Here is a 25,850-nt window from a genome sequence, read left to right on the forward strand (position 1 = left end):
CTGCAAGCAACTACCACGCATCAAGTAAGGCAAGCCCATTACTAGTGTGAACTGCAAATCGACAATTTTGTCACGTTGATCAATCATTCTCAGCTTTAAACGGTTGGGTTGATTTAATTAGTGGAAAGGCTTTTTTTTTGTTTCATTCACAATTGGTCGTTATTCTTTGACATTCGAGTTCATGTCCTTGTCAAGCTAAGGGATATATAGATCAGCAGTTGATACGCGATAATCAAGCAATGGACAGCTACGGGTCAGGATTACCATGAATACGACATGCTTTTAATAAATAAAAATTTTTTACTGATTTATTTACCAGAATTTCCCGAGGCTTGTTACGCGTTAAGGCATTAGATAGATTGGCAAGGTATACAGCGGTCAAATCCTCAGATAACGAAGTTTCCCGATATCAAAAGCTCGAAGAAGAATTCGATGCTGTGAAAGTCAAAACTGTGCAATTGACCAACGGCGATTCATCGAAGCAATTAGTTAATGGCAATGGCCTAATTCACAGCATACCTATGGTAAGAAATGTGGTGTTCATCAACCGATTATGGATATATCTAACAAACTTAAAAAGACCACGCGTGAGCTTGAGGTCCTATTGGCGTTGGCATCTTCAGCATCTCATTTAAAGAGTGTGGAACATGCCACGAGTCTTCTTTCTCAGCTAGGTCCATACTTGGTCGACAGCTTTCGACAGCGATATGTTCAGTCACCACTTATTAGAGGTAGGTTTGTTTTGCTAAAATTTATATGATCGGGTTTGCTTATTTTTGATTAGAATTAAATCCTTCGCCTTGGCATAATGTCACAAATATTTTGGCAACTGCCGTTATCGATTTTGGTTTTGCTTTCGAATCACTTCAAGATCAGGCTAACGAGTACTTGATCAAATATCTTGATAGTTTTAAACAATATGTTCAAGGCTTTCCTAAACAAGCAAGCTTTGAGCATATATTTGCGCCCGTGTTCTCACTTCAAGGATATTTATCGGCAATATGTACAAAAATACAACTACGTGAAAGAGCCACGGTTGAATACTCATTACTCTCATCTCTCAATGACCTATTCGCCGACGGACTGTTGCTCCGAATTGAAGCTTGTTTGTCAACTCTTAAATCGCTTGATCGCACAAACCAATCTTGGCTTTCATGGCAAGTTTATCGGCATAAATACAGAGCAGTTGGTCAGACCATTGGAGCTGAAAACCTTAGACTACATTTTATTGAAATGGTGAGACATTTTGCGGGTGTCTATATTGTTTCTTCAGATGTTGCCCAAAGAAATCCCCAGTTTGGCTCGTTTTTAGATTCTTTAATGCTTAACTCTCGTGTTGAGTTTGATCTGGATGAAGCCCAACGTAAAACGTTGACATTTATGTGTGAGATTGCAACTCGTGAAATTCAAAACGTTGATTCAAGTTTGGACTACATGGATATGCTTTCCTCGAGGCAACGGAAAACTTTTTTTTCTGTGAAAGCCTCGGCGTTAGTAAGTTTCCAAGCAAGTGTTAATATCACGTATTGGTATACTAATTGGTTTAGGAAATACTTTGCATTGCTGTGCAACGTGAAGTTTACGATCTGAATTCGTTAATGGATATAATTGAAGAAACTTTAACGGTTGAAGAACAGTTAACAGATGAATTTCTTATTTCCAGAATCTTCCGAATCATGGCCCTTTTATGTAAAAGGTTTGTTTCTCTTTTTGTTTTTCTTTTTTTTTTGTTTGGTCGATTGCAATGAGAGACTAATAATGATGTTAGGGATGCTGATATTGGTGGTTCGTTAACAAGAATCTTTCCTAGACTTATTGTCAGATATAACGCTACCAAAAAAATAATTCAAGGCGGTGCAATTTGTGTTGCTTATGCTCTTAAATTTCTTTCAGAAGATGCGGTTATAGCGACATTATATACCTTTGCAAATATTTTGGTGGTCGTTTCAGATAGGCCTGGCACGATTAGCTCTCAGTCACAAAGAGTAAAATCGAACAACTTGGAAAGGGTTTCCAGTATGGGTAGTAGTATAAGTTTGCTTTCGGCAAATGAAGAAGAGCGCAACATAATATTTGAAAATATTATACACGGATTAGCCATTATTGTTCAGAACTATAGGGACGATAAAATAACAGCACTGACTATTACTGTTTTAATTCAAAAAATTGGGAGAGTGAATGGTTTTATAGATCGAGTGCTAGTAATCGCATTAGCTGGATTATCACAAGCTGGCACTGAGCGTGATTTTAAGACGGTCTTGAGATTGTATTCTAGGTTGTGTTCAGAAGCTGTGTTAAACGATGACTCGGAAATGATTGAGGCTATTATGGATGCTCGTGTCCGCATTTCTTCTAAGCTAAACCGAACTCATCTGCTGTACGATGTCTATTTAAAAGACCTTCTTGATTGTATAGTCAGCAAGGGCGATGTTAATGAGCTGCAGCACCATCGTCCGCACACAGAAATCACGGTTACGGCTCAAGAAATTTCATACTTGCTGAAGCCACTGGCACGCTTATTGCCTGAAAAAGATTCTGAAATGTATACAACAGACGACCAAGAGATGTTATCTGCTTTTCGAAATGCTTGGTTTAATGTTGTTGTGCATGGCTACTCGCGGGATTCCGAATGGGCAAAATCTTCACGTCGTGACTTGGAGATCATAGCTTGGAATTCTCCGCCATTGATTTCAGAAAGTTCTTCGAATCAATTTGAGAGTGATATGGAACTCAATACTGTTCTCCGGCGAGGATCTTCTCATCATAACTTGAACGAGCAACGGCAACAGATTCTTTCTGCATTTGCATCAACAAGCTTTGAAGTGCGCACGCTACCGTATCCGAAACTTATATTTCTTTCCGCAGCATTACTACTCGAATCATTACGTGCCAGCGCGGGTAGTTGTTCCAAAGTTTCATTGTATTTTGTTGACCCAAGCTTGAAGGCAGGTGAAACTTCAAAGTTCATGAGTGGTATCTCAAATGAGGTTGTGCGGATTTATCTCAAGCACATTGAGGCCAGGCCAGAGATACCTGCTAGTGAAAATATATCAAAACAAATTCGCGAACTTTTGATTTGCTGTTGCCATCGAATTAAGAGTGTATCCACTTCTGCAATTAACTGTACGCAACGCGTCATTGAAGCTATTCCTTCCGCGTTGTGCAACAAGGAAAGTTTGTTTACGCTTCTTGAACTTTTAACTCTGTTATGGGACAGTTGCTTAGACGAAGATACCGATCAATATTCTCCTAGATCAGTATTTGTTTCTTCGAAGGCAAAAATTAAGCTAGAACTTTCGGATTCATATGCGCATAGAAAATCGACTTTGAGAATCTTGCATGAGAAAGCCAGGCGATGGGTTCAGCTTGCTATCGATACTGCGCCACTCGACATGAAAGGTTTACTGCAAACTTATTTGGCTGAAATGGACGATTTCAAAGCATTCGGTCATATTGCTCTTGGCAGATCATTTGCAGTCGAAATGGGGAGCAGAATCCCCCACACTGATAATTCACTTGCATCCATCGGCAGACTTGGCGATATTAACCCAGATACTCTTTCTGATTTCTTGTCGCAATATACCTGGCGTCAGGTTTACCGAAAGGTTGACTCTGTTGGCTTTGATGCTGATGAAAACAAACGAACTTTGAGTGAATATAAAAATCTAAATGCGTTACTTCAAAATCTGCATGCACGGGTATTAGCCAAGAAGTTTGTGTCTATTGCCGAACTTCGTGAAGGTCTCTTAAAAGCTGCTGCATTTGCATTGAAGAATCAACAATTAGCTCGTGGGTTTATTCACTTTTTAGTTGTTATTCCAACCACATTATTCACAAAACAATCGATCAAATTTGGCGTTTCTCTATGGTTGTGGATCATAAACGAGGCTCCTGAGCTTCAATCTAGAGTTATTGCCGAGATCGCACTTGGTTTCGAATGGAGTATTCGATATCGAGAAGGTCTGTACTCCAAGACACATGACATTACGCAGGTTCTCAACTCGAAAATGGAGTACGCTCCATCAAGCAAGCAGGAAATAATGCATGATGCCCGGATTGCGGTAAACTCTTTTGCACCTCATCTATACTTGATTGATAATCTAATGAGTCACTTCGAATCCAGTAATTATCAGAGCACGCATCTTTTTGAAATTATTGAGCGCGTGTTGAGAATAGCATTGACAAATTTAAAAGATGCTAGTTCTCATCCGTTGTCGAGAGAGATTCGATTTGACTTAATTTTGTTTGCCCTAAAGTTAATCGATAGCCACAACAGCCTTCCTTCACAAAGACTGACGTATTTTAAGAATGTTACTTTAACTGCGGGATTAACTTGGTTTACGAACTCTCCAAAGTGAGTATTTGGAATGCAATGTCGATAGGGCGTATTCTTTCTAACAAGTATAGTTATCCATTTGGTGGCAATCGCTTGAAATTAAAGTCTGAATTTAGACTACTAATAGAAGTTTATCAGCTTGTTAAGAAAATGCCAATGAAAGGTCCTGAAAAGACATTGTATCTTGACGTTAAGCAAGAATTGTTATTACAATTTTTGGAGAATGAAATTTATGGCATTTCTATTTGGCTCGATTCTCTAGAGTTTGTTCCGTATCGACAATTAAAATCTATTATTCCAAAAAGATCATTTGAAGTAAGTATTAGTTGGCGGATGTTGAATTTTTCAGATTATGAAGTTACAACTTTTTTTTCTTTTTTTTTTTTTAATTTAGCCTTCACCACAAATGGTAATTGTTGCCTGGCAAGTTGATCCTGCTTTGGCTTTAAATTATGCTCGAAGATTTAAGCAGCCAGAACTCGATGCTCAATTACGAGAATTGATTATTGCCGATACGCAGAGGATTGTTCACATTCCAGAAGCGATAAAATATCTTATTAATGGCAAGATATCCGATGCTGTTGCACCGGAATTAAGAGTATGTACTTTTTTATTATTGGTTAGAAAGACTCCTGTAGAACTAATGATTACTAGTATTTATTGTTTTGGGCCCCTGTTAGTCCCATTGAAGCTATTAACTTGTTTATGCCCGACTATAGCAAGAATACATTAGTGCTTCAATACGCCATGCGCTCTTTGGAGAGCCATAACGTTGACATTACATTCTTTTATGTTCCTCAGATTGTACAAATGCTACGTCATGACCAGTCTGGTTATATTGAACGATATATTCTGGAAACCGCCAAGTTGGATCAATTATTTGCCCACCAGATTATTTGGAACATGAAGTCGAACGCATATAGAGATGAAGATTCTACAATTGTGAGTATATGGCAAATGTTTGATCAAGATTTTTTTCCAATTTTCTAATTGCGATGTAGCCGGATCAATTGAAACCTACTCTTGATCGAGTTATGGAATTGATGATCAATTCGTTTGATGGAGATGATCTTAAGTTTTATAAAAAGGAATTTGCATTTTTTAACGAAGTTACTTCAATTTCTGGCAAGCTAAAGCCGTACATTCGCAAGTCCAAGGCTGAGAAAAAGGTAAAATGGTTTTTTTTAAAAAAAAAAAAAAAAAAAAAAAAAAAACGTTTGATTGCCAGTTGTTGCTGACCTATCCATAGGCTAAAATCGACGAGGAGATGAAAAAAATTAAAGTCGAAGTCGGCGTGTATTTGCCATCGAATCCAGATGGTGCAGTGATTGGTATCGATCGCAAGTCAGGCAAGCCATTGCAAAGTCATGCCAAAGCTCCGTTTATGGCGACGTTTAAGATTCGCAAGAATGTGAAAAAAATTAGCACAATTCGTACGGACGGTGAGGACGATACCGAGACCGCGGCAGTGGAAACAGTGGAGAAATCACTTGGAGCTATTTTCAAAGTCGGTGATGATTGTAGGCAGGACATGTTGGCATTGCAATTGATTGCACTCTTCCGGGTTATTTTCAACGCGTCTGGTCTTGATTTGTACTTGTTCCCGTACAGGGTTATTGCCACAGCTCCTGGCTGTGGATTAATTGACGTCTTACCGAATTCGATCTCTCGTGACATGTTAGGTCGCGAAGCAGTCAACGGACTGTACGAATACTTTATCAGCAAGCATGGCAGCGAAGATTCGATAAAATTTCAGCAAGCGCGAAACAGTTTTGTTCAGAGCATGGCAGCATATTCTGTGATTTCTTATCTTTTACAATTTAAGGATCGTCATAATGGTAACATCATGTACGATGATCAAGGTCATGTTTTACACATTGACTTTGGGTTTTGTTTTGATATCGTACCTGGCGGGGTCAAGTTCGAGGCTGCGCCGTTTAAACTGACTCATGAGATGGTTCAAGTTATGGGTGGATCGTCTGAAACTCAATCTTATCATTGGTTTGAAGAATTAAGCATCAAGGCATTCCTTGCCTGCAGGCCATATGCAGAAAATATTATTCAATGCGTTCGGCCAATGTTGGAAAGCGGTCTTCCATGCTTTAAGGGCGAAACCACGATTAAACGGTTGCGTGAGCGGTTTGTTCTTGACAGGACTGATAAAGATGCTGCTGTGTATATGAGAACCCTCATCAAGAAGAGCGCGGAAAGTCTTTACACGAAGGGATATGACGAATTCCAGAGAATGACAAATGGTATCCCATATTAATACTGACATTGATTGTGCTTTTTTCTCGTTTAATGATTACATATTATTTACATTTGTATGCTTCTATGTTTCTTTTTTCTCGAATTTTATCACTGTTGTACATTTTGTTTCTTTTTTTTTTTTTTAAAGCATTATCTTCCGTTTCCTTCATGTTCGAGATTTTTTAATCTCTTCCAATGCTAAAATTGTACCTTCAACGATTGCAATGTGCTCCGCATCATGTACTCGTTTTTCATAGTCCTCAATAGATTCTGATTTTACCAAGTCTAATTCCTTGACGACTAACGGTTCACCTTGGTCGACTTCTTTAATAACTCGATGGATCATCAATCCGCCTTTAGCGATTTCATCTCGTTGTCCGGCTTCCCATGCTCGTTCGATCGCTCGAATGCCATCAAATTGTCCCGGTAACGCAGGGTGAAGATTTATAATTGGGATTCCTTTCGCAGTGATTGGGTTTAAAAACGATGGTGACAAGATAAGCATCCAGCCAGCGCACACGATCAGATCTGGGGAAGCATCCAGTACAATCGTGGCCAGGTCAACGTTAAATTTTTTCCTTGCCAACTTGCGATTTTCTTTTGCATCCTTGGGAATATCCTTATAATAATTTTGCAAATCGTGAACCTTGGTTTGAATGCCTGCCTTTTCTGCCCGTTGCAATCCAAACGCGGTTGGCGATGATGAAATCACGGTTGAGATTTGAGCTTCGATTTGAGGTGACGTGAGTCCGGCAACGGAATCGATTATGGCTTGCAGGTTTGTGCCGGATCCTGAGATTAATACCAGGATTTGTAAAGGTTTGGTTGACATGGCTGGTTGTTTTTTAATATTTGTGATTGAACAGGTACCCGGTACGTTGTGGGAGTAATTAAATTTTGTTGCAAACATGCGTAGTATACAAAATTCAATTTAATACATCGATCTCAAGTACGAGCAAGCCACCATCAAATCATTCGATATCTAACCCAACAACGAATAGCAAGACCATTCTTTTTTTTAAAAAAAAAATAATTATCTATACTTGTCAGAAAATAACAGTCAAACAGATCTGTTAAGCGGTGTAAGAGATTTAATCTTTTCCAAATGAGTTATCAGAGTGGATACAAATCATTGGCAACTGGAGAGTCCGAATGGGATCGGTTAAACAGTCTCGTTGTAAGCACCATGTTTTTTTTTTTTTTGGTTTTTAAAATGCCAAAGCCAGGCAATCAAATAAAAAAAAAAATGAAAATCACTGATTGTGTTGATTGTATTTAGGCCAAGGATCCGGATGATTTTGATAATTGGGAAAGCCTGATCAGAGCGACCGAGTCGTTAGAAGGAGGACTTGGGAGGGGGACAACGCTAGAGACGGTCGAAAAGGCACGATCTGTGTTTGATGCGTTTCTCAAAAAATTCCCATTACTATTTGGATATTGGAAAAGGTATGCCGACATTGAATTTTCAATTACCGGATCAGAAGGGAGTGAATTGGTAAGATCAACCATGAATACGGATGGACCCCAAAAAACAAGAAAAAAACCACAAAAAAATATAAAGGACAAATTTTCTGATGTGAATGGATTAATAGGTTTATGAACGTGCGGTGGCCGGCATTCCAAACTCGGTAGAGATTTGGACTAGTTACTGTGCTTTTAAAATGGACACCAGTCCTGACATTGAATCAGTCCGAGAGTAAGTTCCCAGAAAGGCAAAAAAAAAAAAAAAAAAAAAAAAAGGCAAATGTTGATATCTAACACGGTGCTTAATAGATTGTTTGAATCAGCTTCAGATCTTGTCGGATTAGATTTTTTGTCACACACGTTTTGGGATAAATATATTGAATTCGAGGAACGCATGGAAAGACCAGATTTAGTAATACGAATTTTGGAAAGAATAATCGCGATTCCGCTTCATCAATATGGCAGATACTATGAAAGGTAAATTGTTTATTGATTTTGTGAGACAAAATTACAAGTCATCTAAACATCAACCAGGTTCACACAATTGGCACCTACAAGACCTGTTCGAGAATTAGTTTCAGAAGAGGATTATGTCAAGTTCAAGTACCAACTCGACAATGAATATTCGGCAAACGGAGTATCAATCGACAGCAAGACCAACGAAGACGTTGAAAATGAATTACGAGCACGAATATTAAATTTTCATTTGGAAACATTTACGGAGACGCAAAAGCAAACATCAGTCAGGTGGCCGTTTGAAGCCGAGATCAAGCGACCGTATTTTCATATAAAAGAATTAGCTGAATCTGAATTAATTAATTGGCGCAAATATCTTGATTTTGAAGAATCACAGGCGGATGTCAAGCGCATACAATTTTTATACGAAAAATGTTTAGTTTCAACCGCACTATATGATGAATTTTGGTTGCGATACATTCGATGGCTGACCGCAATCGGTGATCACGAGGAAGAAATTAGAAATGTTTACAGGCGAGCTTGCTCGATTCACATTCCAATCACAAGATTGGCAGCCAGGATTAATTACGCTCATTTTGAAGAATCTGAAGGCAATGTTGATCTGGCTCGTGATATTTTGGATTCCATATTAGTAGAGTTGCCGGGAAATATCGAGACCATTATTGCGCGGGCCAACTTGGAAAGAAGAGTTGCCGGATGGCAAGCTGCAGTCGACGTGTTTAAGCAATTCATTGAATCAAAAACTACTGATGTTTACGCTGAAGGTGCATTACTGGCAGAATGGGCAAGGACCTTGTACGCGTCCACCGGATCAGCACAGGAAACCAGAAAATTATTTCAACAGTACGCAGAAAAATATTTGGACGTGCGGTATTTTTGGATTAATTACCTTCAATTCGAGATTAACCTGCCATCTAATACCGAGATCGAATCTTCAAGGTTTAAAGATATTTCAAACGTTCATGATCAGATCCGAACCAGGGCAAGACTGCCACCTCATGTGGTTAAAGATTTATCACATATATACATGGTTTATCTTCTTGAGCGAGGTAATCAGGCAGCTATTAAAGAATACAACAAACTTGATGCCGAAGTTAACGGGTAAGATTTTAAACAATTGATTAATATGTAATGAAAAAAAAAAAAAAAAAAATTAACCATAAATCATCTAGGCCATACTCTGTTCAACGTGATCACAAACGAAAAATATTAAACGAAGGCGCAACCGTTATCCCGGCGCCAAAAAAATCAAAGAAAACCGGGAAACCAATGGATCCGCAAGAAGAGGCAGCATCTGTTGCACTTGATATCGCAATATCCACAGAATAGGACATTATTTTTTTTATTTTTTTTTTTTTTCACTTCTTCTAGCTAGCAGCAATTAAACAAAAAAAAACTGCAATCGCTGTTTGCATGCTGAATAATACTGAAGATTGGGAAGGATAAAAGTCTGAATCATACAAAATTGTACATTATAAGAAAAAAAAAAATTGAATTATCGGGCAAGGCAAACAAGAGATTAATTATATAGAGTCACTTTGCCGTCCGACTAATTTCACGCCGCGCCTGATCTTCGCCAGTTCGGTGATTCTATTGTCACCGTATGCCTCAATAAGTTGAAGGGACTTGCAACGCTCCGCAAGAAATTCAATTTCTTCATCCCCTATTGTCTTTAAAAACCCAACATCTAATTGTGATAAAAATTCGCAGTCTGATGAAGCCAGAAGTTGAAACGTGGATGATGTAAGCGGGTATACAGAGTTAAGATTTAGAATGACAATAGTCTTCGCCGAATGTTGAATAAATGCTTGAATGCCTTCATCACCCACGTTTGAACATCTCGAAAAGTTAACGTTGATCAATCCGTGATTAATTTCCCATTCGGTAAACAAACCCTGAAAGCCGTCACTGGTGAATCCATCGCCCAATGCTAACGACAGGTTCTGCAAATTTGAGCAATAAGGCCTGATGCCGTCCACCAGAACCTTGTCTGAAAGATCACCGCAATCATCCAGGTTAAGTGAAACAAGCTGCGGTCCAACACGTTTCAAAATGTCAATAATATCGTCGTCATTTTGCAAAGTGTCTTTCATATAGCTTATTTGAAGCGATTCAAGATGGCTCAATTTCACAAGCAACGATACATCTTCTGGCTTGAGTGAATTAACCCGGTTAAACGAAACATCTTGCAACGTATCTGCGGCATGTTCAACTAAAGCCTCAAGACATGCATGATTGAATCGAAACGTGTTGCCAATATGAAACTTTGTTAGCTGTTTGCCGAATCGCTTAAAAAACTTGATCCAGCAATTAAAAGTGATAAGAAAGGCACCGTTGAACGAAACGGCATGAAGATTGTTCAGCTTTTCAATATAATAATCAACCACATCGTCTGTCAATTGACCACACATGGACAAGTTTAACGATTCAAGGGACGGGCAGTATGCAGCAATCATCCGAAGGCTGTCGGCGCTCAAGTCTAGGTCACGTAAGCAATCTTGCCGAGGTGACTTCATATTTTATTCAGAAAGTACTTACTGGAACAATCCCAAAATTGAAGATTTTTAATTGTAGAGCCAAGAAAAAGTTTAAAAGTGTTATCCTTTAGCGACCGATTGCGAGACAAAATCCGGGCAATTCTCTCCATGTTCAAATCGCCAATATCACCGAGCACATCGACATCATCAATGTAGGTGGCAATAAGTTTAATACAAACATCTTGCAACTTGGGTATCGCAAACTCTTTCTTGTCTAACAATGCAGCAGCAACAGATTTCTTGCGCTTCCGGGAAGACATCTGCGTCTTCTTTTGCGCTTTCTCTTCAGCTGCGTATTTTGATCCGCATGAATGGCATAGCAGTCCGCTACCATTCCGTGCAGATTTTGAATAAGCAGTTACCGTAAACCTGCTGTTGCATTCAGCACAAAACTCAATCTGACCTGGCCTTGGTCGTGAAATGGCAGCAATAATATCTTCACCTTGGCCATTTTCGTCGTCAGAATAATGAGCTTTCTTTTTCTTTGCCCTCCGCTTTGTTGCAGCAGCAGCAGCAGCAGCCGCCACCGCAGAGGAAGAAGAAGAAGAAGCCGATGGTGATTCAACTTCACGACCCTGGGGTCTCGAAGCGGTTCCAGATATGGTTACAACTCCGTCTGCAGTCTCTGCAGTCGCTTGCTCGAGTCCCTCTTCGTATCGCCGACGAATGGCATTTGCGTCAATTCCACGCTCCTGTAACGAAGCAATAAGCTAAACAATGCCCAAAAAAACCCAAAACCTTTTACTTACCCTCAAAAATTCAGTTAAGGCCGAGTTTCTGCTACTGATTAGACAACAAGAATCAAAGGCATACATAGTATTGCGTGTACTTACGGTCCTCGCACTCTGGATCCTGCTCCGTTTCTAGACCTAGACAAGGAATTTCTACGTTAGGATACAAGAATTAATACTTGAAAACTTGAAAATTTACATTGTTTGGTTTGTATTTGTTAATACACAGGGTTTGCCTATTACAAAATCAAGATGGCTAAGGATCTAATCGCATTGATTTATTGCTCGCTGCCCGATGCTTAAAGTCGCGTAACCGATCGAAAAGATCGCGGTCTCACGTGACGCACCTTTAGGGGGGTTCGATTCAAGGGACTTCTTTGGTTATCATGGCCATACGAGTTATGATTATTATTGCCTGTAAAATGAGCAAACGAATGCACTGCAAATGAGAGATGGAAAAGTTTCAATCGTGCAAGCATTTCATTGGCCATAGAAGCGCTTGACGTAAAAATGGTCATCACATGCCAATTATCACGTTCGAAACCAAACAAATTGCTGTTGCAGGTACATCCGATAGGTTGTGAATATAAAAAAAACCTAGCATACAACATTAATTCACGTATTGTTAGGCGCATATTGCTGTCGGCTCGAAGTGGTTTGATTTGATGAGGCCAAAGTCGCAAAACCTTGTCATTGAATGTGGCGAGCTTTTTTTAATATTTTTTTTTTGATTTTCGTGTAATAAATAAATAAAATATTAATTCGGAACATCCACGACGCGCCTCGGCAGTTGTACTTCATTGAACTATAATAAACGTTCAACGTCTTCCGTTCGACCAAACCAATTCAAGTTTTTGTTGTTATTTAGATTTTGTTTTTGAAAGGTCTTAGTTGGCTTATAATTAAGCAGAAGTTTTTTTTTTTTTTTTAAACAATTGGGGGATAGATTATTGACAATGAGCCCACCTCTTCCTTTAATCACGACCGCCGAGCTGTCGGCTAATGCGACAAAGAAATCTTGCTACGTGACCTTGAATAACCGCAAGGTATACGACGTGACAAGATTTATTAATGAACATCCCGGTGGTTCCGATTTGATTCTCGACTTTGCTGGCCGAGACATCACTGACATTATGGGGGACCTGATCTCTCATGAGCACTCTGATTCAGCCTATGAGATTCTTGACGATTATTTGATTGGAATTTTAGCTACTCCTGCAGAGGAAGAAAAATTGCTTACGCCTGGATTGAATAAGGATGCCTACATACTGACTGGCGTGGCCAGTGAGGAAGACATGTCAATCAAGACCGATTATGATCAAGATTACAAGAGCCATCAGTTTTTGGATTTGAACAAGCCGTTATTTTTACAGGTCTTGCTTGGTGGGTTTGACAGGCAGTTTTACTTGCAACAGGTCCACCGACCACGTCATTACGGGAATGGCTCCGCGCCCTTGTTTGGTAACTTCTTGGAGCCATTGTCAAAGACGCCGTGGTTCATTGTGCCCTTGGTTTGGTTGCCTTGCATCGCGTATGGTTGTTATCTGGCGTTGCAAGGATTACCGGCTTACAAGTTTGCGCTGCTCTTTGGTCTCGGGCTGTTTTTGTGGACGCTAGTGGAGTACATCTTGCACAGAATGCTGTTTCATCTTGATGACCACCTGCCCAATCACTCGATCGCGTTCTCTCTCCATTTTATTCTGCACGGAATTCATCATTACTTGCCGATGGATAAGCTTCGATTGGTTATGCCGCCGACCTTGTTTGTCGCCCTAGCCACGCCGTTCTATAAGCTGGCACATGCTCTCTTCCCGTATTACGCGGCCTTGGCAGTGTACAGCGGTGGCATTTTGGGATACGTGATGTATGACGTGACTCATTATCTTTTGCATCACGCAGTGCTGCCTCCATATTTCCGGGATCTTAAATCATATCACATGGACCATCATTATAAAAATTATGAACTAGGATTCGGAGTTACCAGCAAGTTTTGGGATGTTGTGTTTGGTATGGAACATGTTTTGAAAACTTTAGATTTAATTTTGAAAATCACGAGACCGGCATGCTAATGATAATTATAGGTACCCAGCTTGTTGATACACGACCGCAGGCCAAGTCTTTGTAAGGACAAGTCGACAAAAATCACTTCACGATATAGAATGACCAATGACACATTTTTATTTCGTCCAATTCGCAATACTACTCATGCTTAATTTAAGTAATTGATGGTATTTTTTTTTTTAATGCTTCCATTACCACTGCCTGGAAGATTAAATTAAATACTGTACATATTTATTGAAGCAGCATATTTAGATTGGGCTTGAATTATCCTTGAACCTATTTTGTTTTTTTTTAGCCTGATCAAATTTTCCACAATTGCCGGATATATTTTTTTGTTTTCGTTTTCTATTAATTTTTAGTGATGATCAGGAGTTTCTTTTTTTTAATGATGACGCAGAGTTTTCATATGTCTTTTCAATAATTTAGGGGTGGACACGAATACGATACAGTCAACTTTTTCCATTATTCGTATATATACGTTATTTGTAAATTCTTTCGGCTAATTCGTATGGTAATCTTATTTCCTTGCTTGTACCCTATTTATTACAAATGCAAATTCACGCGCTTGACTATACGAATAATTGTGAATAATCAATTTCTTTATTCGAAACTATAGTTATTCGTATAAGTATTGATAGCCAAATACGAATAAGTATCATGTCCATCCCTATTTTAATACATAACAAAATTTTTATTTTACATGCAGCGATATCCACTCACTCTGTACCATACCGTTTTGAAACCAAGAAATTGAACAAAACCTGGTGGCTACCGTGCTTTTTTGACTACGTCATGAGTATAATAAACATTAACTATTATATACGGCGTGAACTCGGTTGGGCTATGCTATATATCTTGATTCAAGTGTAAAGATTCGGCTAAAAAAGGCAAGTAATGAAAAACATGGTCAATTCATGCATTTAAAATGCTCCGCCGTAATTTACGCGGGCGATTGTGACATGATGATTATATTGTAGTTGATTATAAACATCCCACACCTCCGCTTCCGGTTCCCCGTCCCGTCCCGCTCCGTTCCCCTTCTTTATATATATTCTTTTGGGTTTCAATCAAGACTTTCGAAATTTTATTTATTTATTTAAACTGCATTTAAGAGAATGACTGTCATTGCTATTGCCACGGTAATTAATTTGAATTGATGTAACTTGGTAAAGGTAAATACTTAAACTGGTACGTGTTTAGATTTACGGAAAGCCAGGCAAGCGATCTGAGGTACGTGGTTTCTAATTCATTCGTTTTTTGTTTTTTTTTTTGCCCTTATGACTGACAAACTGGGTCAAACAGGTTCTCAAGGCTCTTGAACCTGAGGCCAAGTATGTCAGGGAGTCTGAATTGACTACTGAGGCTTATTACTTCATTAACCCTGTCGAAGATGTCAACCTGGTTTATGGCATTGAAGTGTACGTTTTCATAATTATTTGTTTAGCCAATCTTAATCGTTCATGCGGAATCTAATGAATTGGTTTATTTGTGCTGGTTTTTTTTTTAGTTACGAGTCTGTTGAGAATCTTGAGACCGTTCACAAGACTTCCGGCCCGTTCCAAGAATTTGTTTCACAAGCGTCCGCTCTCGTTTCTAAGCCGTTTGATCTCGATTTTTTTACACCAGCGTTTGGATTTTTAACTCGGGAGAAATTTTCTAAATTGCAAGGCCCAGATATTTTTTTGCTGTACGTCAAATTCGTGGTGAACCCTGGCAAACGTGACGAAGCGTTTGAACACCTTGCCGAACTCGAAAAAGTCGTGCGCGATACTGAGGAACAGACTTATTCGTACTTGTACGCCACCAGTAATTCCAACCCGGATGAGTTCATCATTATTGAACGATATCTTAACAAGGACGCGTTCGAAGTTATTCACAGAAACGCGCCAAAGTTTTTGGAAGTTTTCAAGACGTTGGACGACAAGAAACTCGTGGCTTCAAAGAACATTATATTTGCGACCGAGAGCGGAATTGGTTTCCTCGGAAGGGATTAAATGTATCCAATTATTTTTCGCATGAATATAGCCTGTGGCATATATAATTATATACACAAACCAGTAGTAATAATCAGAGTATGTAGTATTAGCCTGCAATAATAGTTTACGTAGTTCCATGGTTAAAATCGCAGGTAAAAAATTAAAATACATACATATACATATATATATATATATCCTATGCAATTTTACGTACTATAAAATACTATTAATAAAAGATAACCCATTCTTTGTACCATTCAAACATAAACAGAATCATGATAACGCAATACAGAAAATAAAAAAATAAAAAAACCTTGTGTCCCTTCTCAAAAATCAAATATATATATAAAACACTTTCATAACCATCAACCGTAAATATATGTATGCACCGAGAAAAAAATAAAAATAAAAATATAAAAAAAACCAAAGGAAACGCATCACAGGTGGCTTAAGACAACTCACACAAAAAAAAAACCCCCAATAGTATTTAAAAGTTAATTTTTTTTTTGAAAACTTCTATAAAATTTATATCATATGAACGTGAATGCCAAAACAAAGTATTTACGAAGGACCTGGTTGAGGGTCAACCCAACTTCCGTTATACTTCTGAGCAATGCCAGCTCTCGTATAATCTATAACAGTTAGTGTGAGACCGGTCTGAGCAACATAGCAAGCAATAACTTATTCTTACCTGAAAATTCTCCTTCATCAGTGTACATTCCTATTCTAAAATACCAATCATATTCATATCTTTGTTCTTGCAGTTCAGTAGAATTGAAAAACCAAGTCAGCGAGATATTCATGTCTGGCCCACGGTAACGCTCAACGTCATTAATCAACAACGAGAACCCGGTGTAGTTGGCCTCATCGGTTGGATAAGCAGGGTACGTCCAATTCACCCATTCGCCATTGAAATTGGTCGAATTGGTAGTGAACATGGCCAAGCTAGTGTCCTGCGGGCCTCCGCGACTAAGCTGGTACGGAGTTTGAAGAATGGAGTCGTAGCCCCATCTGGTAGCACCGTTCAAAAACATTCCCACGGCAAGACCCTGATAAAGTACAGAAAGTGAGGTCTGGAATGCGGTAGCTGGGAGAATAAGCAACCCAAGAATATAGTGATGGATGCGCAGGGTCTCTTCAGGAACCAGGGCCATGCCGATCAGGGTCATCATAACAATGAAGTAGCCAAAAAGATAGGGGAAAAACTGGTTATTTTTCCAAATAATGTATGCCTGACCGCACGCACAAACAAAGATGGTTAGCAAGACAAACGTGATGGCAGCGATTCCACCTGGCAAGTTCTGAATATCTTCAAGCACAAACCTGTCGAGCGGAAGCTGATCAAACGTGTAGTTATTGAGAGAGCCAACCCAAAAAGCTCCGACCCAGAGAAAAGCTTTTGTGGCTTGAGCACGGAAATTTTTCTGTTGAGGACGAACGGCAACTTGAAAAATAACGTATCCGATAAAAGCAGTTGGAAGAAGACGCTCGAACGCAACCGAGACAACCTCGGCACCGGGATTTGGGTACAAATTAGTTGGAGGAGGATCAGAGGCAAGAACGATAGACCAGAATCCCATCATAAACATGCCCCAGAAGAAGACCGAGGGTGAGTAGACAAAGTAAGCGAATATGGCTGAGAGTACAATGTTGACACCAGTAATTGTCCATCGAAGATCAGCACAGTTTTCGCCAGTGACTTGGGTATCGAAAACAAACGACGCCGGGAAGTACGAGTTGAATTCGAGAGACTGGACGCCGTGGCTGGTGGAAGCCGGGAAGTAGTCTCTCGAACTATCGAGCACGACTTTTCCGCATCCACCAGTTATTTCCGAAATCACGCCGGCATGTACGGCAGCAGCACAGATGTACGAATCAGCACGGTAGCCGGTTTCATCGCCAATAACATACGGCTTATAAATCACGTTCTCGGATCCAACCGTGGTCATGGAATACTTGGACGCACCACCACAAGAGGACGGGCACCTGAAAGAGATGGACGTGTTTTCAAACGGCGCACACCAGCCAGCATCAACGCCGCAGTCGTGGTAGGTATTGGTCATCCAGAGCGGGTTCTGGCCGCACTCGAGCAGCAACACGTCGTCATTGGTGCTAACAACCGAGGTAAATTTTGATTTTCTGGACAAGAAAAGGAAAATCAGAAACCACGACGCAAGATAAAACACGATAATGATAATCTTTGCGCTTTTCTTGAGAGACCTGCCTAGTTTAAAAGGGAAGAGTTGCACGGGTGGGTAAATGAGCGAAACGGAGGACGGCCGGGGCGGACTCGGGCCTCGAAGAAAATTGATAAACCGCCAGAACCTTGACTTTGGACGGACAATAGGTTCAAGCACAGGATCGTCCAAAGCCGAGTCGAGAAGCGGCGATTGGTCGTCGATTAAGGACGAGTGCTCGGATGGAGAAATTATGGAGGCATACGACCTGACCGAGGCGGCGCGCGCAGTTGACGTTACAAACGCTGGAGACTCAGGAATGCCCATGGTGGAAAAGATTTGCCGCTGTGATGGCGGAGGTGACGGAAGAGAGGAGCAAGCGTAGTTCGAAGAAGAACTGAATCAGAGCAAAAAAAACAAGAGCAAACAAGGATAAGTAAAGTGGAGGAAGGTCTATCGAGAAGAATTTGTTGCTCTACAGGGGCCGGCGCGCAGCGCATTGAAACTCTTCGGTCACAACGCGGCCTTTCATTTGCTTCACCCGTATTATTTATTATTACATGCTACGTGCAAACTAGTATCTTACGTTGACTAAACTGTGTTTCCGTCGTGCTTTAGCCCTGGCAGCCCTGGCTGGCTGGCTCATTCGCATATATTCGCCATGGTCGTCGAATGGCAGGCCAAAGCGTCGCCACGCCGTTTCGTTATCGCGCGTGGATCACGATCTGATAATCTGCCGCTGGCATTATTATTATTGCACAATGCTGGCCACAAGCGACAATCCAACTACCTCTCCGTCGCTGCTTCTTGCCAAAATTGCAACATTACCGATTTCGTACGTCGTCACACGCATAGTTGTTGCCATCTCGTGCGTCTCTTCTGTTTGCGGCAACCTCGGAGTCCACGCTCGTATTCGGCCCGAGTCACGACGACGACGACGCCGTAAGGGGCTTGAACTCGTGGTTCTCGGCCCTGATTACTACGTATTTTTTTTTTCCCTCATTGTAAATCACGACACAGCATGACATGATCCGCTCGGATCTCGACTCCGAGTCTTTCTACGACGTCCTTGGACTGCTTCCGCCGCCTCACGCCACCGCGTTGGACCCTGCGGAAATCAGGAGAGCATACCATGCGGCCCTGCTGATTCACCACCCCGACAAGCAACCGCGGCCAAAACAGCCTGAAACGGCGCGGTCGGCCACGGTGGACCGCATCATCGAGGCATACGCGACCCTTTCAACTCCGAATCTTCGCGCTGCCTATGACAAGCAGCTGACAGGAGACCAGCATGTGTTGAAATTACTACATCGTATCTCGGCGCAGGCTGATAAAATTGATCTGGAAGATTTCCAGTCTGGAGAGCTGTGCCTGTTTCATCGAGAGGAAGGCGGCGCCGACAACGACATTACAAATTTTTCACATCATTCACCATCGCCAGCATGTGTAATCAAGCACGTGTGGTACCGGTCTTGCCGCTGTGGTAAAAATGACGCCTATGTCGTCACTCAATCCATGCTAGAACAAGCTGTCGACCATCTCGAGTGGTCAATCGATCCTTCGGGCCAATTATTCAAGGACGGTGATCTTCTGATTCAATGCCAACGGTGTAGTACTTGGTTGCATGTCATGTTTACTGAATTTCCAGCCTAACTTACAATGTTTTGTTTTGTATTGCATTTGCATGGCCGGTGTTCACTCTTTAAATGTCTTTTATATATGTAATACAATGCATTCATTTTGCTGTGAAATTTTACAACGTTCTTCTATTAACAAAATTACCATCTGCGATTGCCATTCCCATTTCCTGACCATGCACTCAACTGCCCAAACGCATCCGGACTGGTCCGCCCGTCTCCATGCTGCTGCTGCTGCTGCTGATATTGCCTTTGCTGTAACAATGGCAAGTCAGATCGAACCTGCTGCTGCTGTTGACTATCCTGCGAGTCTTGCACTGCAAATGGATTCCTTGTTCCTGGTTTTAATGTCAGTGCTCCATTATTTGGATTCATATGCAAAATTGCATTCGCACTCTGCAACTGCTGAGACTGTGATATGTTTCCCAACGGCACTGCAACGGGGCTCGAATATATATCTGGATGTGAATATAATGACATTATCGTAGACTTGTCCAACCCTGTTTGTGTAGGTAACAGTGGTGCTGGAATTTGTGGTTGCTGCTGAAACTGACCTGCATTTTGATATTGAGGTTGAAATTGTGCCGCTTGCTGAACTTTTTGCACCTGCGGCTGCTGTTGCACCGGTGTTTGTAACTGGCCGTATGGATTCGACAAAGCCGCATTACCTTGTGTTGGATAACCAGTAAGTTGTGCTTGCTGAGGCAGGGCAATGCCACCCTGAATCAAAGTCGAATGTTGGAACCCGCCAGTTTGTTGACTGGACAGTGGCTGGTTCAATGGCTGCTGACTTAGGGACTGATACCCGGTTTGAAGAGGTCTTTGAAAACCGGCCGGCTGAGCTATCAATCCTCCTGATTGTTGACTTAATTGTTGCTGTGAAACACCAGTGTTAAGTCCATTCGATGAAGCTTGATGCTGTTGCTGTTGCTGCTGTTGCTGCTGTTGCTGCTGTTGCTGTTGTTGCTGTTGTTGCTGTCCAAACTGCGACTGAGGTCGAAACCCATTAAGCGCTCCCAATTGGCTATTATTTTGCTGCGTGATATTACTATTCAAATGTAATTGAGAATTAAAATAACCACTAAGCCCGTTGAGCTTGTCAGTTTCGTGATTCTGTTGTTGTTGTTGTTGCTGTGTGCCGACTTGTTGCGGCAAAAAATTTGATGTTCCGGTTTGATTTTGAAAGTTTGAACCCTGATTTGGTTCATTCAAACCATTAAATCCAGCGGCATTGACTCCAGTGGCCTGTGGTTGTACGTTAAATTGACCTTGTCCTGCAAAAGTCTGGTCGGATGGCTGCTGAAGCTGCTGGGAGTATACGTTATGCTGTTGAGACTGTCCTTGCAAATTAGGTTGAAACTGGCCTCCAGTTGGTTGAGAAATAATCGATTGCTGATTCTGTAGATGCTTAAACGGCTGCTGAGCGGAAGCATAACCGATAATCTGTCCAATCTGATCATACACAGGTAATTGTTGCTGAAATTGTTGAGACAAACCAGCTTGTGGGGTCGAATTATTTGTTGCGCCAATACCTGTGACATTTTGACTGACTGCATTCGATGGATTGCTTGACGACGAAGCACTTTGCGAACCTGGCCGCGGTGGCAATCTAGGTCGCTGAGACTCACGATCATCCCCAAGAGATGTCAACAAATCGATTGCTTTTAGCAAATCCCCGTTAACTCTTCCAAGTGCTTCATAATTTTTACCTCTGTCCGTGAATCCCATATCGCGAAGCTTTAAAGCCTTGTCCTCATACTCATAGTCTGGGTCTGGTTCAAACGTGGATCGACGGCCAAACCTTTTGCTTGATTTTGAACTTCTAGGTTGCAATGCTTCGTCACCACGGTCATCGTTTCCATAACCATTTTCCTGCTGCTTCTTGTCACTTTTCTTTCTAAACCACCTTGATTTGGTAGACAAAGTTGACTGGGATTGCTGCTGCTGCTGCTGCGGCGGCGGCGGCGTGATGGAATCATACGTTCTTCTTTCTTCGTATTCTCGCTCGTGCTTATACTCAAACGAATCTCTTCGAAACTTGCCCTTCTCATACTTATCGCGAATATATCGTTCGACATTGCTAAATTACTGTTAGGCCAATTTTTCATAATTTCACCGTCCGTACCTGTCTTCGTCGCCATCATATGCAGACAACGCGCGAGCTTTAACATTGTCTGGGTCCCATATTGCGTTGGATTTTTTATTTCCCATTTCTCGCATGGCCTAACAAATCGTGGTTAGCGTTTGTGTTGCTTGCTTGTGAATGCGCCGGGTTCAAAACCTACGAAAATTTGATCGGTATTCCACGAATCAACAGTCAAGCTCTTAACTTTAGAGATGTGTGTTCCCATCTTTCGATGGATCCCTGCACATCTGATACATAGAAATATGCCAAGCTGTAACGAGTCAGCATCATCAACCGAATTGTCAGTTACCCTCGTTTGAATATACATTCCAACTAGCCCATCCTGTATCAATACAAGTCAGTTTTTTTTTAAGTCTATTTATCCCCGCACATGAGTCCATACCTGGATTCCGAGCGCCGCAATCGGCGCACCTCTGATTCTCTGGCAATTCTGACAACTCCTGGAGGAGTGATTCATTCATTAACTGCTTTCTTCTAGAACTCATGATTAAATGTTGCGTTACAATAATAGGTAAATAACCGAAATTTTAGTAAATAAAATTGAAAATTCAACCAATTGTTAAACTCAGAATAACAACGATACACACATCTATGGGATCTCTCTTTCAGGAGGCGTGCCGAGTTCTCGTTCTTAATTGCGCGGCTAAACCGGGATCGTTCTACGTTATTGGCCACCGAGACCAAATCACTTTCCATTGTGTGTTTTCGATTGAAATAAAAAAAACTTAGCCTTCTTTATATTATATATTCAAGCACATTATAACATTCATCAACGACAATTCCTGTATTGCATAGCTGGTTCTGTTTATTTGAAAACCTTGTTTTGCATTGACAGCTATACTACTCCATTACAGGCGCGTATTGTTCATAACCATGGTAAATTAACAATGAAGTTTACTCGAATGTTTGTTCAGCTTATTTTGATATGCAGTCTCGAAAAGGAATATCGGCCAGTGAAAAAACGGCCCGCCTACTTGCGTTCTTTCATGACTCGCAATCTTTTTTTGCACTAAAAGATCTCGAGAAGCAAGCCGCAAAGGCAACAGGAATTAACTCCATGCAAATCAAAGATATCTTGCAGGGTTTGATGGATGATGATTTGGTTCGTTGCGAGAAAATTGGATCTGGAAATTTCTACTGGAGTTTCCCGTCCGATGCCAGGCGTGCTCGAGAGAACGCGGTCAAAACTATCAGCAAACGAATCGAACAATCTAAAGAAACGATAAAATTGCTCGAAACGAATATGATTAGCGAAACAAATGCTCGCACGCCTTCCGTATGCTTGCTTTTTTTTTTTGGGATATGTATGCAAGGAACATCCTTTTAACTGCCGCGTATAGGACGAACGAGAACATCTGGTTTCGGAAGTTCATCTGCAGAAGGCCGAATTGGAGCGGATTCAAAAATCAATTTCCAAATTTAGTGATTACGATCCAGAACTTATCGAGCTTCAAAAGCAAGCAATTGTAATTGCAAAGGAGGCGATCAACCGATGGACAGGTTTGATTTTTCATCTTTTGCGTTATTTTTCATTTATTAATTTTTTTTCCCCCATCAGTTTACGTGATTAACATTAGTAGATAATATTTACACGGTCATTGGATATTTTAGAGAACAAGGTGTCGATGTCAAGTTGATATATCAGGAGTTCAACATACCCGAAGACCTCGATTCTATCTGAGCAAACACCATTGGTTGCATCTTTTGCTTTTTATTTAATTTTTTTTTTTTGCTCATCACTTGCTGTTGCTTTAATAACTTGCTTTGATAACTTATATATGCTTCTTTCACTGTAGTTGGCTAGGAAATGTGTTGAATTGTTTAATAAATGCATTTGTGGACGTTCCCAGGCCAGCGTGGCCACGTGATGTTAGTTTTGTAAAGCTATCCGGAGAAGGATAGGGATTATGAATGTTTAGATCTCGTTGCGGACCGATGCTCTGATGTCGGGCGATGGTCTTGCTGTGCGCCGTGGATCTGAGTCCAGTCCGCAACGAAATCTTCCAATTGCTCACGTACGAGCTCGAACTTGCTGGAGCGGTCGAGGTGGTGAGCGAAATGAGGTAGGGTCGTAATAAGCAGATGCATGAGCAGAGCATCTGCAGAGAAAGACAGAAGGGCATAAACCGAACCGACCAGCTCCTCGTCGCGACACTCGGCCCAGTGCTCATCTCCTTATCGATCAATCTTCTGTATCTCTTGATAGTAATATAGTTTTTAATCATTATTCTGATCGCCCCTTCGTGGCGCCTTCCGCCTTCTCTCCTTAGTGTTCATACTATCTGTACTCACTGGCAATAGTGGCATATAAACCCTATCCTTCTCCAGATAGCTTTACATGGTGACAACCCTGGGATTCGAACCCAGGCCTCCGAAGAGATGAGAAAACTAGCAATAGGCAAGGAGGAAGGTTTATATATACATCAGGGTAAGGTGTCGTAGCCCTACCCCTGGGCGGCTGCTGTTACAAGTTTGCCTTGTATTCGGCCCGGGTTTACTTATCACAATGTGAATGATATCACTCAAATAAAAAAACGAATTCAAGGCTGCTCAGATCCATATATATGTAAAATGACTTTGTCAGTTAATGTCAACTGGAAAAAAAATTGCCAATCACCGGGCCTGATTTCAAAATATGGTTACAAGAAGTGGCTTGCCAATTTGACGCAAGCACGTCACATTGAAAGTGGTTTTATAAGCCTGCAAGACGATACCAATCAACACCAGCATGGCTCACTAATGGCTCAGCAGAAAAATAACAGGAATATGCAGCAGGCAGACCAGATTTCCGTGAGTCAACATAAGCTCAAGCCAGCGGTTTCAAATGCAATCGTCCCTACGGATGCCATGTCCACAATTTATTCGACACGCTCAAATTCGGATTCATTAACGTCAAACCCTACAGTTGATGGAAGTAACTTGCGATCAGAAGCTGCCAACATTTCATTTAATTCAGTATTATATCTTCGCAATATGCCTGGATCTAATCATGGTAGTATTCACAATGACAGTGCAGATCCTAACAATACCTCTATTCATTTTCCTTTTGAATTACATGATATATCCGGTCATTCACTTGCAATGGGAACCCAAGACCAAAAAAATGGAAGTTTATCATTTGATAGCAGACGTCATGTCTTGAGTGTCGCAAAATTTCTGGACAATAAGTTACGACCTGAAGAAAGCAAAATTGAGCCGAATACCACCATGCAAGGTTTAGTGAAACCACCAGTCGATGAAGCCCTCCAGATGAATGAACGAAATATACATGTGCTTGATCTTGAATTACAAATTGCAGAACTTGATGATATTTTTGGAAAAGAAGAAAGTGAAGGAGAGCAAGAAAAGGACGATACCTGTTTGTTGGAGTTTAATAAAGGGCATGCAAGAAGAAAAATTTGGAGCAATTCGTTGTTGATCAAATTAGCAAAAGTTGGGCTCAAAGCACATCGACTCGGAGCACGAATTAAACCCAGTCATCAATTACTCGACCTTGAAAAAGAAAAACTATAATTAAAATTGCCTATTATTTAAGGTAATGAAGCATGTACACTTGGAGTTTAGATTAAAACTGTGCGGTATTGGTTTAGTTTAGTACCTTAAAGAAAAAAAAGAAAGATTCAATAAGCAAAATCTGGCATTGCAGAACATGGTATATCAAAAATTAATATGTTTTTCATTCCATGGTATTAACTGACATGTTTGCAAATCTTGTGGAATCACAAATGGAATATCGTAGCTCACAGACCAACGAAAATATTATTCAAATTCACTTAACAAATCATTTCTATTTAAATTTGATTAACTCAAAAGATATCCAATATATCCTGAAATGATAATTTAATTTAAAAGAGATTAAAAGATATCCGTGGAGCGAACAAAAGCAAAAAAAAAAGTTCATTTTCTTCCATTGATTTCCACTAATTGTTTCCTTCCCAAACATGGTATAACTTATAGAGTTTAAAGTATCTTAAGCATGATCTAAAAGTTGTGATTAAAAATAGTCGGCAAGAGCCATTCTGAGAAAGTTTTGAGCCTTTTTTTTTCTTATAGCCCGA

General features: G+C 40.7%; 11 protein-coding genes across 11 annotated transcripts; 7 read left to right on the forward strand and 4 right to left on the reverse strand.

The window, feature by feature from the left end:
* The first annotated feature begins 16 nt into the window (after positions 1-16).
* On the forward strand, positions 17-6,783 carry V1514DRAFT_325684 (uncharacterized protein). The gene is made up of 11 exons (XM_066926663.1): positions 17-253; positions 320-524; positions 581-731; positions 785-1,494; positions 1,548-1,696; positions 1,769-4,354; positions 4,408-4,651; positions 4,731-4,934; positions 4,991-5,278; positions 5,338-5,505; positions 5,586-6,783. Exons 1-11 carry the CDS (start codon positions 240-242, stop codon positions 6,603-6,605), a joined length of 5,739 nt encoding a protein of 1,912 aa, XP_066785426.1. The 5' UTR covers positions 17-239; the 3' UTR covers positions 6,606-6,783.
* V1514DRAFT_325685 (formyl transferase) lies at positions 6,596-7,464 on the reverse strand. Its single transcript, XM_066926664.1, has one exon. The coding sequence runs from the start codon at positions 7,416-7,418 to the stop codon at positions 6,753-6,755; it is 666 nt and encodes a 221-aa protein (XP_066785427.1). The 5' UTR covers positions 7,419-7,464; the 3' UTR covers positions 6,596-6,752.
* Positions 7,465-7,691: 227 nt separating this feature from the next.
* V1514DRAFT_340941 (uncharacterized protein) lies at positions 7,692-9,632 on the forward strand (the record flags this gene model as incomplete). Its single annotated transcript, XM_066929042.1, has 5 exons — positions 7,692-7,763; positions 7,866-8,081; positions 8,179-8,282; positions 8,360-8,527; positions 8,585-9,632. 5 exons carry the CDS (start codon positions 7,692-7,694, stop codon positions 9,630-9,632), a joined length of 1,608 nt encoding a protein of 535 aa, XP_066785428.1.
* On the reverse strand, positions 9,622-12,061 carry V1514DRAFT_325695 (uncharacterized protein). The gene is made up of 5 exons (XM_066926665.1): positions 11,995-12,061; positions 11,898-11,933; positions 11,814-11,841; positions 11,066-11,756; positions 9,622-11,006 (listed from the first exon to the last, which is right to left on the reverse strand). Coding segments are annotated over exons 1-5 (1,713 nt in total). The 5' UTR covers positions 11,997-12,061; the 3' UTR covers positions 9,622-10,050.
* Positions 12,062-12,548: 487 nt separating this feature from the next.
* V1514DRAFT_173916 (uncharacterized protein) lies at positions 12,549-14,217 on the forward strand. The gene is made up of 2 exons (XM_066924576.1): positions 12,549-13,802; positions 13,877-14,217. The coding sequence occupies exons 1-2, from the start codon at positions 12,752-12,754 to the stop codon at positions 13,918-13,920; spliced, it is 1,095 nt and encodes a 364-aa protein (XP_066785430.1). The 5' UTR covers positions 12,549-12,751; the 3' UTR covers positions 13,921-14,217.
* A 632-nt stretch (positions 14,218-14,849) lies between these two features.
* On the forward strand, positions 14,850-16,020 carry V1514DRAFT_173918 (uncharacterized protein). Its single transcript, XM_066924577.1, has 4 exons — positions 14,850-14,995; positions 15,057-15,086; positions 15,159-15,274; positions 15,364-16,020. The coding sequence occupies exons 1-4, from the start codon at positions 14,972-14,974 to the stop codon at positions 15,848-15,850; spliced, it is 657 nt and encodes a 218-aa protein (XP_066785431.1). The 5' UTR covers positions 14,850-14,971; the 3' UTR covers positions 15,851-16,020.
* A 373-nt stretch (positions 16,021-16,393) lies between these two features.
* V1514DRAFT_359470 (uncharacterized protein) lies at positions 16,394-18,715 on the reverse strand (the record flags this gene model as incomplete). The annotated part of the gene is made up of 2 exons (XM_066929679.1): positions 16,524-18,715; positions 16,394-16,464 (listed from the first exon to the last, which is right to left on the reverse strand). Exons 1-2 carry the CDS (start codon positions 18,334-18,336, stop codon positions 16,394-16,396), a joined length of 1,884 nt encoding a protein of 627 aa, XP_066785432.1. The 5' UTR covers positions 18,337-18,715.
* A 294-nt stretch (positions 18,716-19,009) lies between these two features.
* V1514DRAFT_325709 (uncharacterized protein) lies at positions 19,010-19,765 on the forward strand. The gene has a single exon (XM_066926666.1). The coding sequence runs from the start codon at positions 19,036-19,038 to the stop codon at positions 19,660-19,662; it is 627 nt and encodes a 208-aa protein (XP_066785433.1). The 5' UTR covers positions 19,010-19,035; the 3' UTR covers positions 19,663-19,765.
* V1514DRAFT_325711 (uncharacterized protein) lies at positions 19,721-22,378 on the reverse strand. The gene is made up of 5 exons (XM_066926667.1): positions 22,175-22,378; positions 22,098-22,114; positions 21,932-22,042; positions 21,772-21,869; positions 19,721-21,726 (listed from the first exon to the last, which is right to left on the reverse strand). Exons 1-5 carry the CDS (start codon positions 22,275-22,277, stop codon positions 19,788-19,790), a joined length of 2,268 nt encoding a protein of 755 aa, XP_066785434.1. The 5' UTR covers positions 22,278-22,378; the 3' UTR covers positions 19,721-19,787.
* Positions 22,379-22,665: 287 nt separating this feature from the next.
* On the forward strand, positions 22,666-23,473 carry V1514DRAFT_318111 (meiotic nuclear division protein 1; the record flags this gene model as incomplete). The annotated part of the gene is made up of 4 exons (XM_066925867.1): positions 22,666-22,668; positions 22,724-23,068; positions 23,133-23,292; positions 23,373-23,473. The coding sequence occupies 4 exons, from the start codon at positions 22,666-22,668 to the stop codon at positions 23,471-23,473; spliced, it is 609 nt and encodes a 202-aa protein (XP_066785435.1).
* An 890-nt stretch (positions 23,474-24,363) lies between these two features.
* Positions 24,364-25,305, forward strand: V1514DRAFT_318112 (uncharacterized protein; the record flags this gene model as incomplete). The annotated part of the gene is made up of 1 exon (XM_066925868.1): positions 24,364-25,305. One exon carries the CDS (start codon positions 24,364-24,366, stop codon positions 25,303-25,305), a length of 942 nt encoding a protein of 313 aa, XP_066785436.1.
* Positions 25,306-25,850: the final 545 nt, after the last annotated feature.

Source organism: Lipomyces japonicus, assembly GCF_038497905.1.
Source record: "Lipomyces japonicus strain CBS 7319 unplaced genomic scaffold V1514scaffold_5, whole genome shotgun sequence".
Classification (NCBI taxonomy): Eukaryota; Fungi; Ascomycota; class Lipomycetes; order Lipomycetales; family Lipomycetaceae; genus Lipomyces; species Lipomyces japonicus.

Excerpts from the sequence above, each read along its gene's own strand:
- V1514DRAFT_325709 (XM_066926666.1), top strand. The coding sequence starts at position 19,036 with ATGATCCGCTCGGATCTCGACTCCGAGTCTTTCTACGACGTCCTTGGA.
- V1514DRAFT_325711 (XM_066926667.1), bottom strand. The coding sequence starts at position 22,277 with ATGAGTTCTAGAAGAAAGCAGTTAATGAATGAATCACTCCTCCAGGAG. Across the intron at positions 21,870-21,931 it reads GGAATACCGATCAAATTTTC|GCCATGCGAGAAATGGGAAA; the intron begins GTAGGTTTTGAA and ends ACGATTTGTTAG. Across the intron at positions 21,727-21,771 it reads TATGATGGCGACGAAGACAG|CAATGTCGAACGATATATTC; the intron begins GTACGGACGGTG and ends ACAGTAATTTAG.
- V1514DRAFT_173916 (XM_066924576.1), top strand. The coding sequence starts at position 12,752 with ATGAGCCCACCTCTTCCTTTAATCACGACCGCCGAGCTGTCGGCTAAT. Across the intron at positions 13,803-13,876 it reads GTTTTGGGATGTTGTGTTTG|GTACCCAGCTTGTTGATACA; the intron begins GTATGGAACATG and ends TGATAATTATAG.
- V1514DRAFT_173918 (XM_066924577.1), top strand. The coding sequence starts at position 14,972 with ATGACTGTCATTGCTATTGCCACG. Across the intron at positions 14,996-15,056 it reads CTGTCATTGCTATTGCCACG|ATTTACGGAAAGCCAGGCAA; the intron begins GTAATTAATTTG and ends GTACGTGTTTAG. Across the intron at positions 15,087-15,158 it reads AGCCAGGCAAGCGATCTGAG|GTTCTCAAGGCTCTTGAACC; the intron begins GTACGTGGTTTC and ends TGGGTCAAACAG.
- V1514DRAFT_325684 (XM_066926663.1), top strand. Across the intron at positions 732-784 it reads TCAGTCACCACTTATTAGAG|AATTAAATCCTTCGCCTTGG; the intron begins GTAGGTTTGTTT and ends ATTTTTGATTAG. Across the intron at positions 5,506-5,585 it reads AGTCCAAGGCTGAGAAAAAG|GCTAAAATCGACGAGGAGAT; the intron begins GTAAAATGGTTT and ends ACCTATCCATAG.
- V1514DRAFT_325695 (XM_066926665.1), bottom strand. Across the intron at positions 11,842-11,897 it reads GGATCCAGAGTGCGAGGACC|AAACTCGGCCTTAACTGAAT; the intron begins GTAAGTACACGC and ends AATCAGTAGCAG. Across the intron at positions 11,007-11,065 it reads TCAATTTTGGGATTGTTCCA|ACTTGAGCGCCGACAGCCTT; the intron begins GTAAGTACTTTC and ends TACGTGACCTAG.
- V1514DRAFT_325685 (XM_066926664.1), bottom strand. The coding sequence starts at position 7,418 with ATGTCAACCAAACCTTTACAAATCCTGGTATTAATCTCAGGATCCGGC.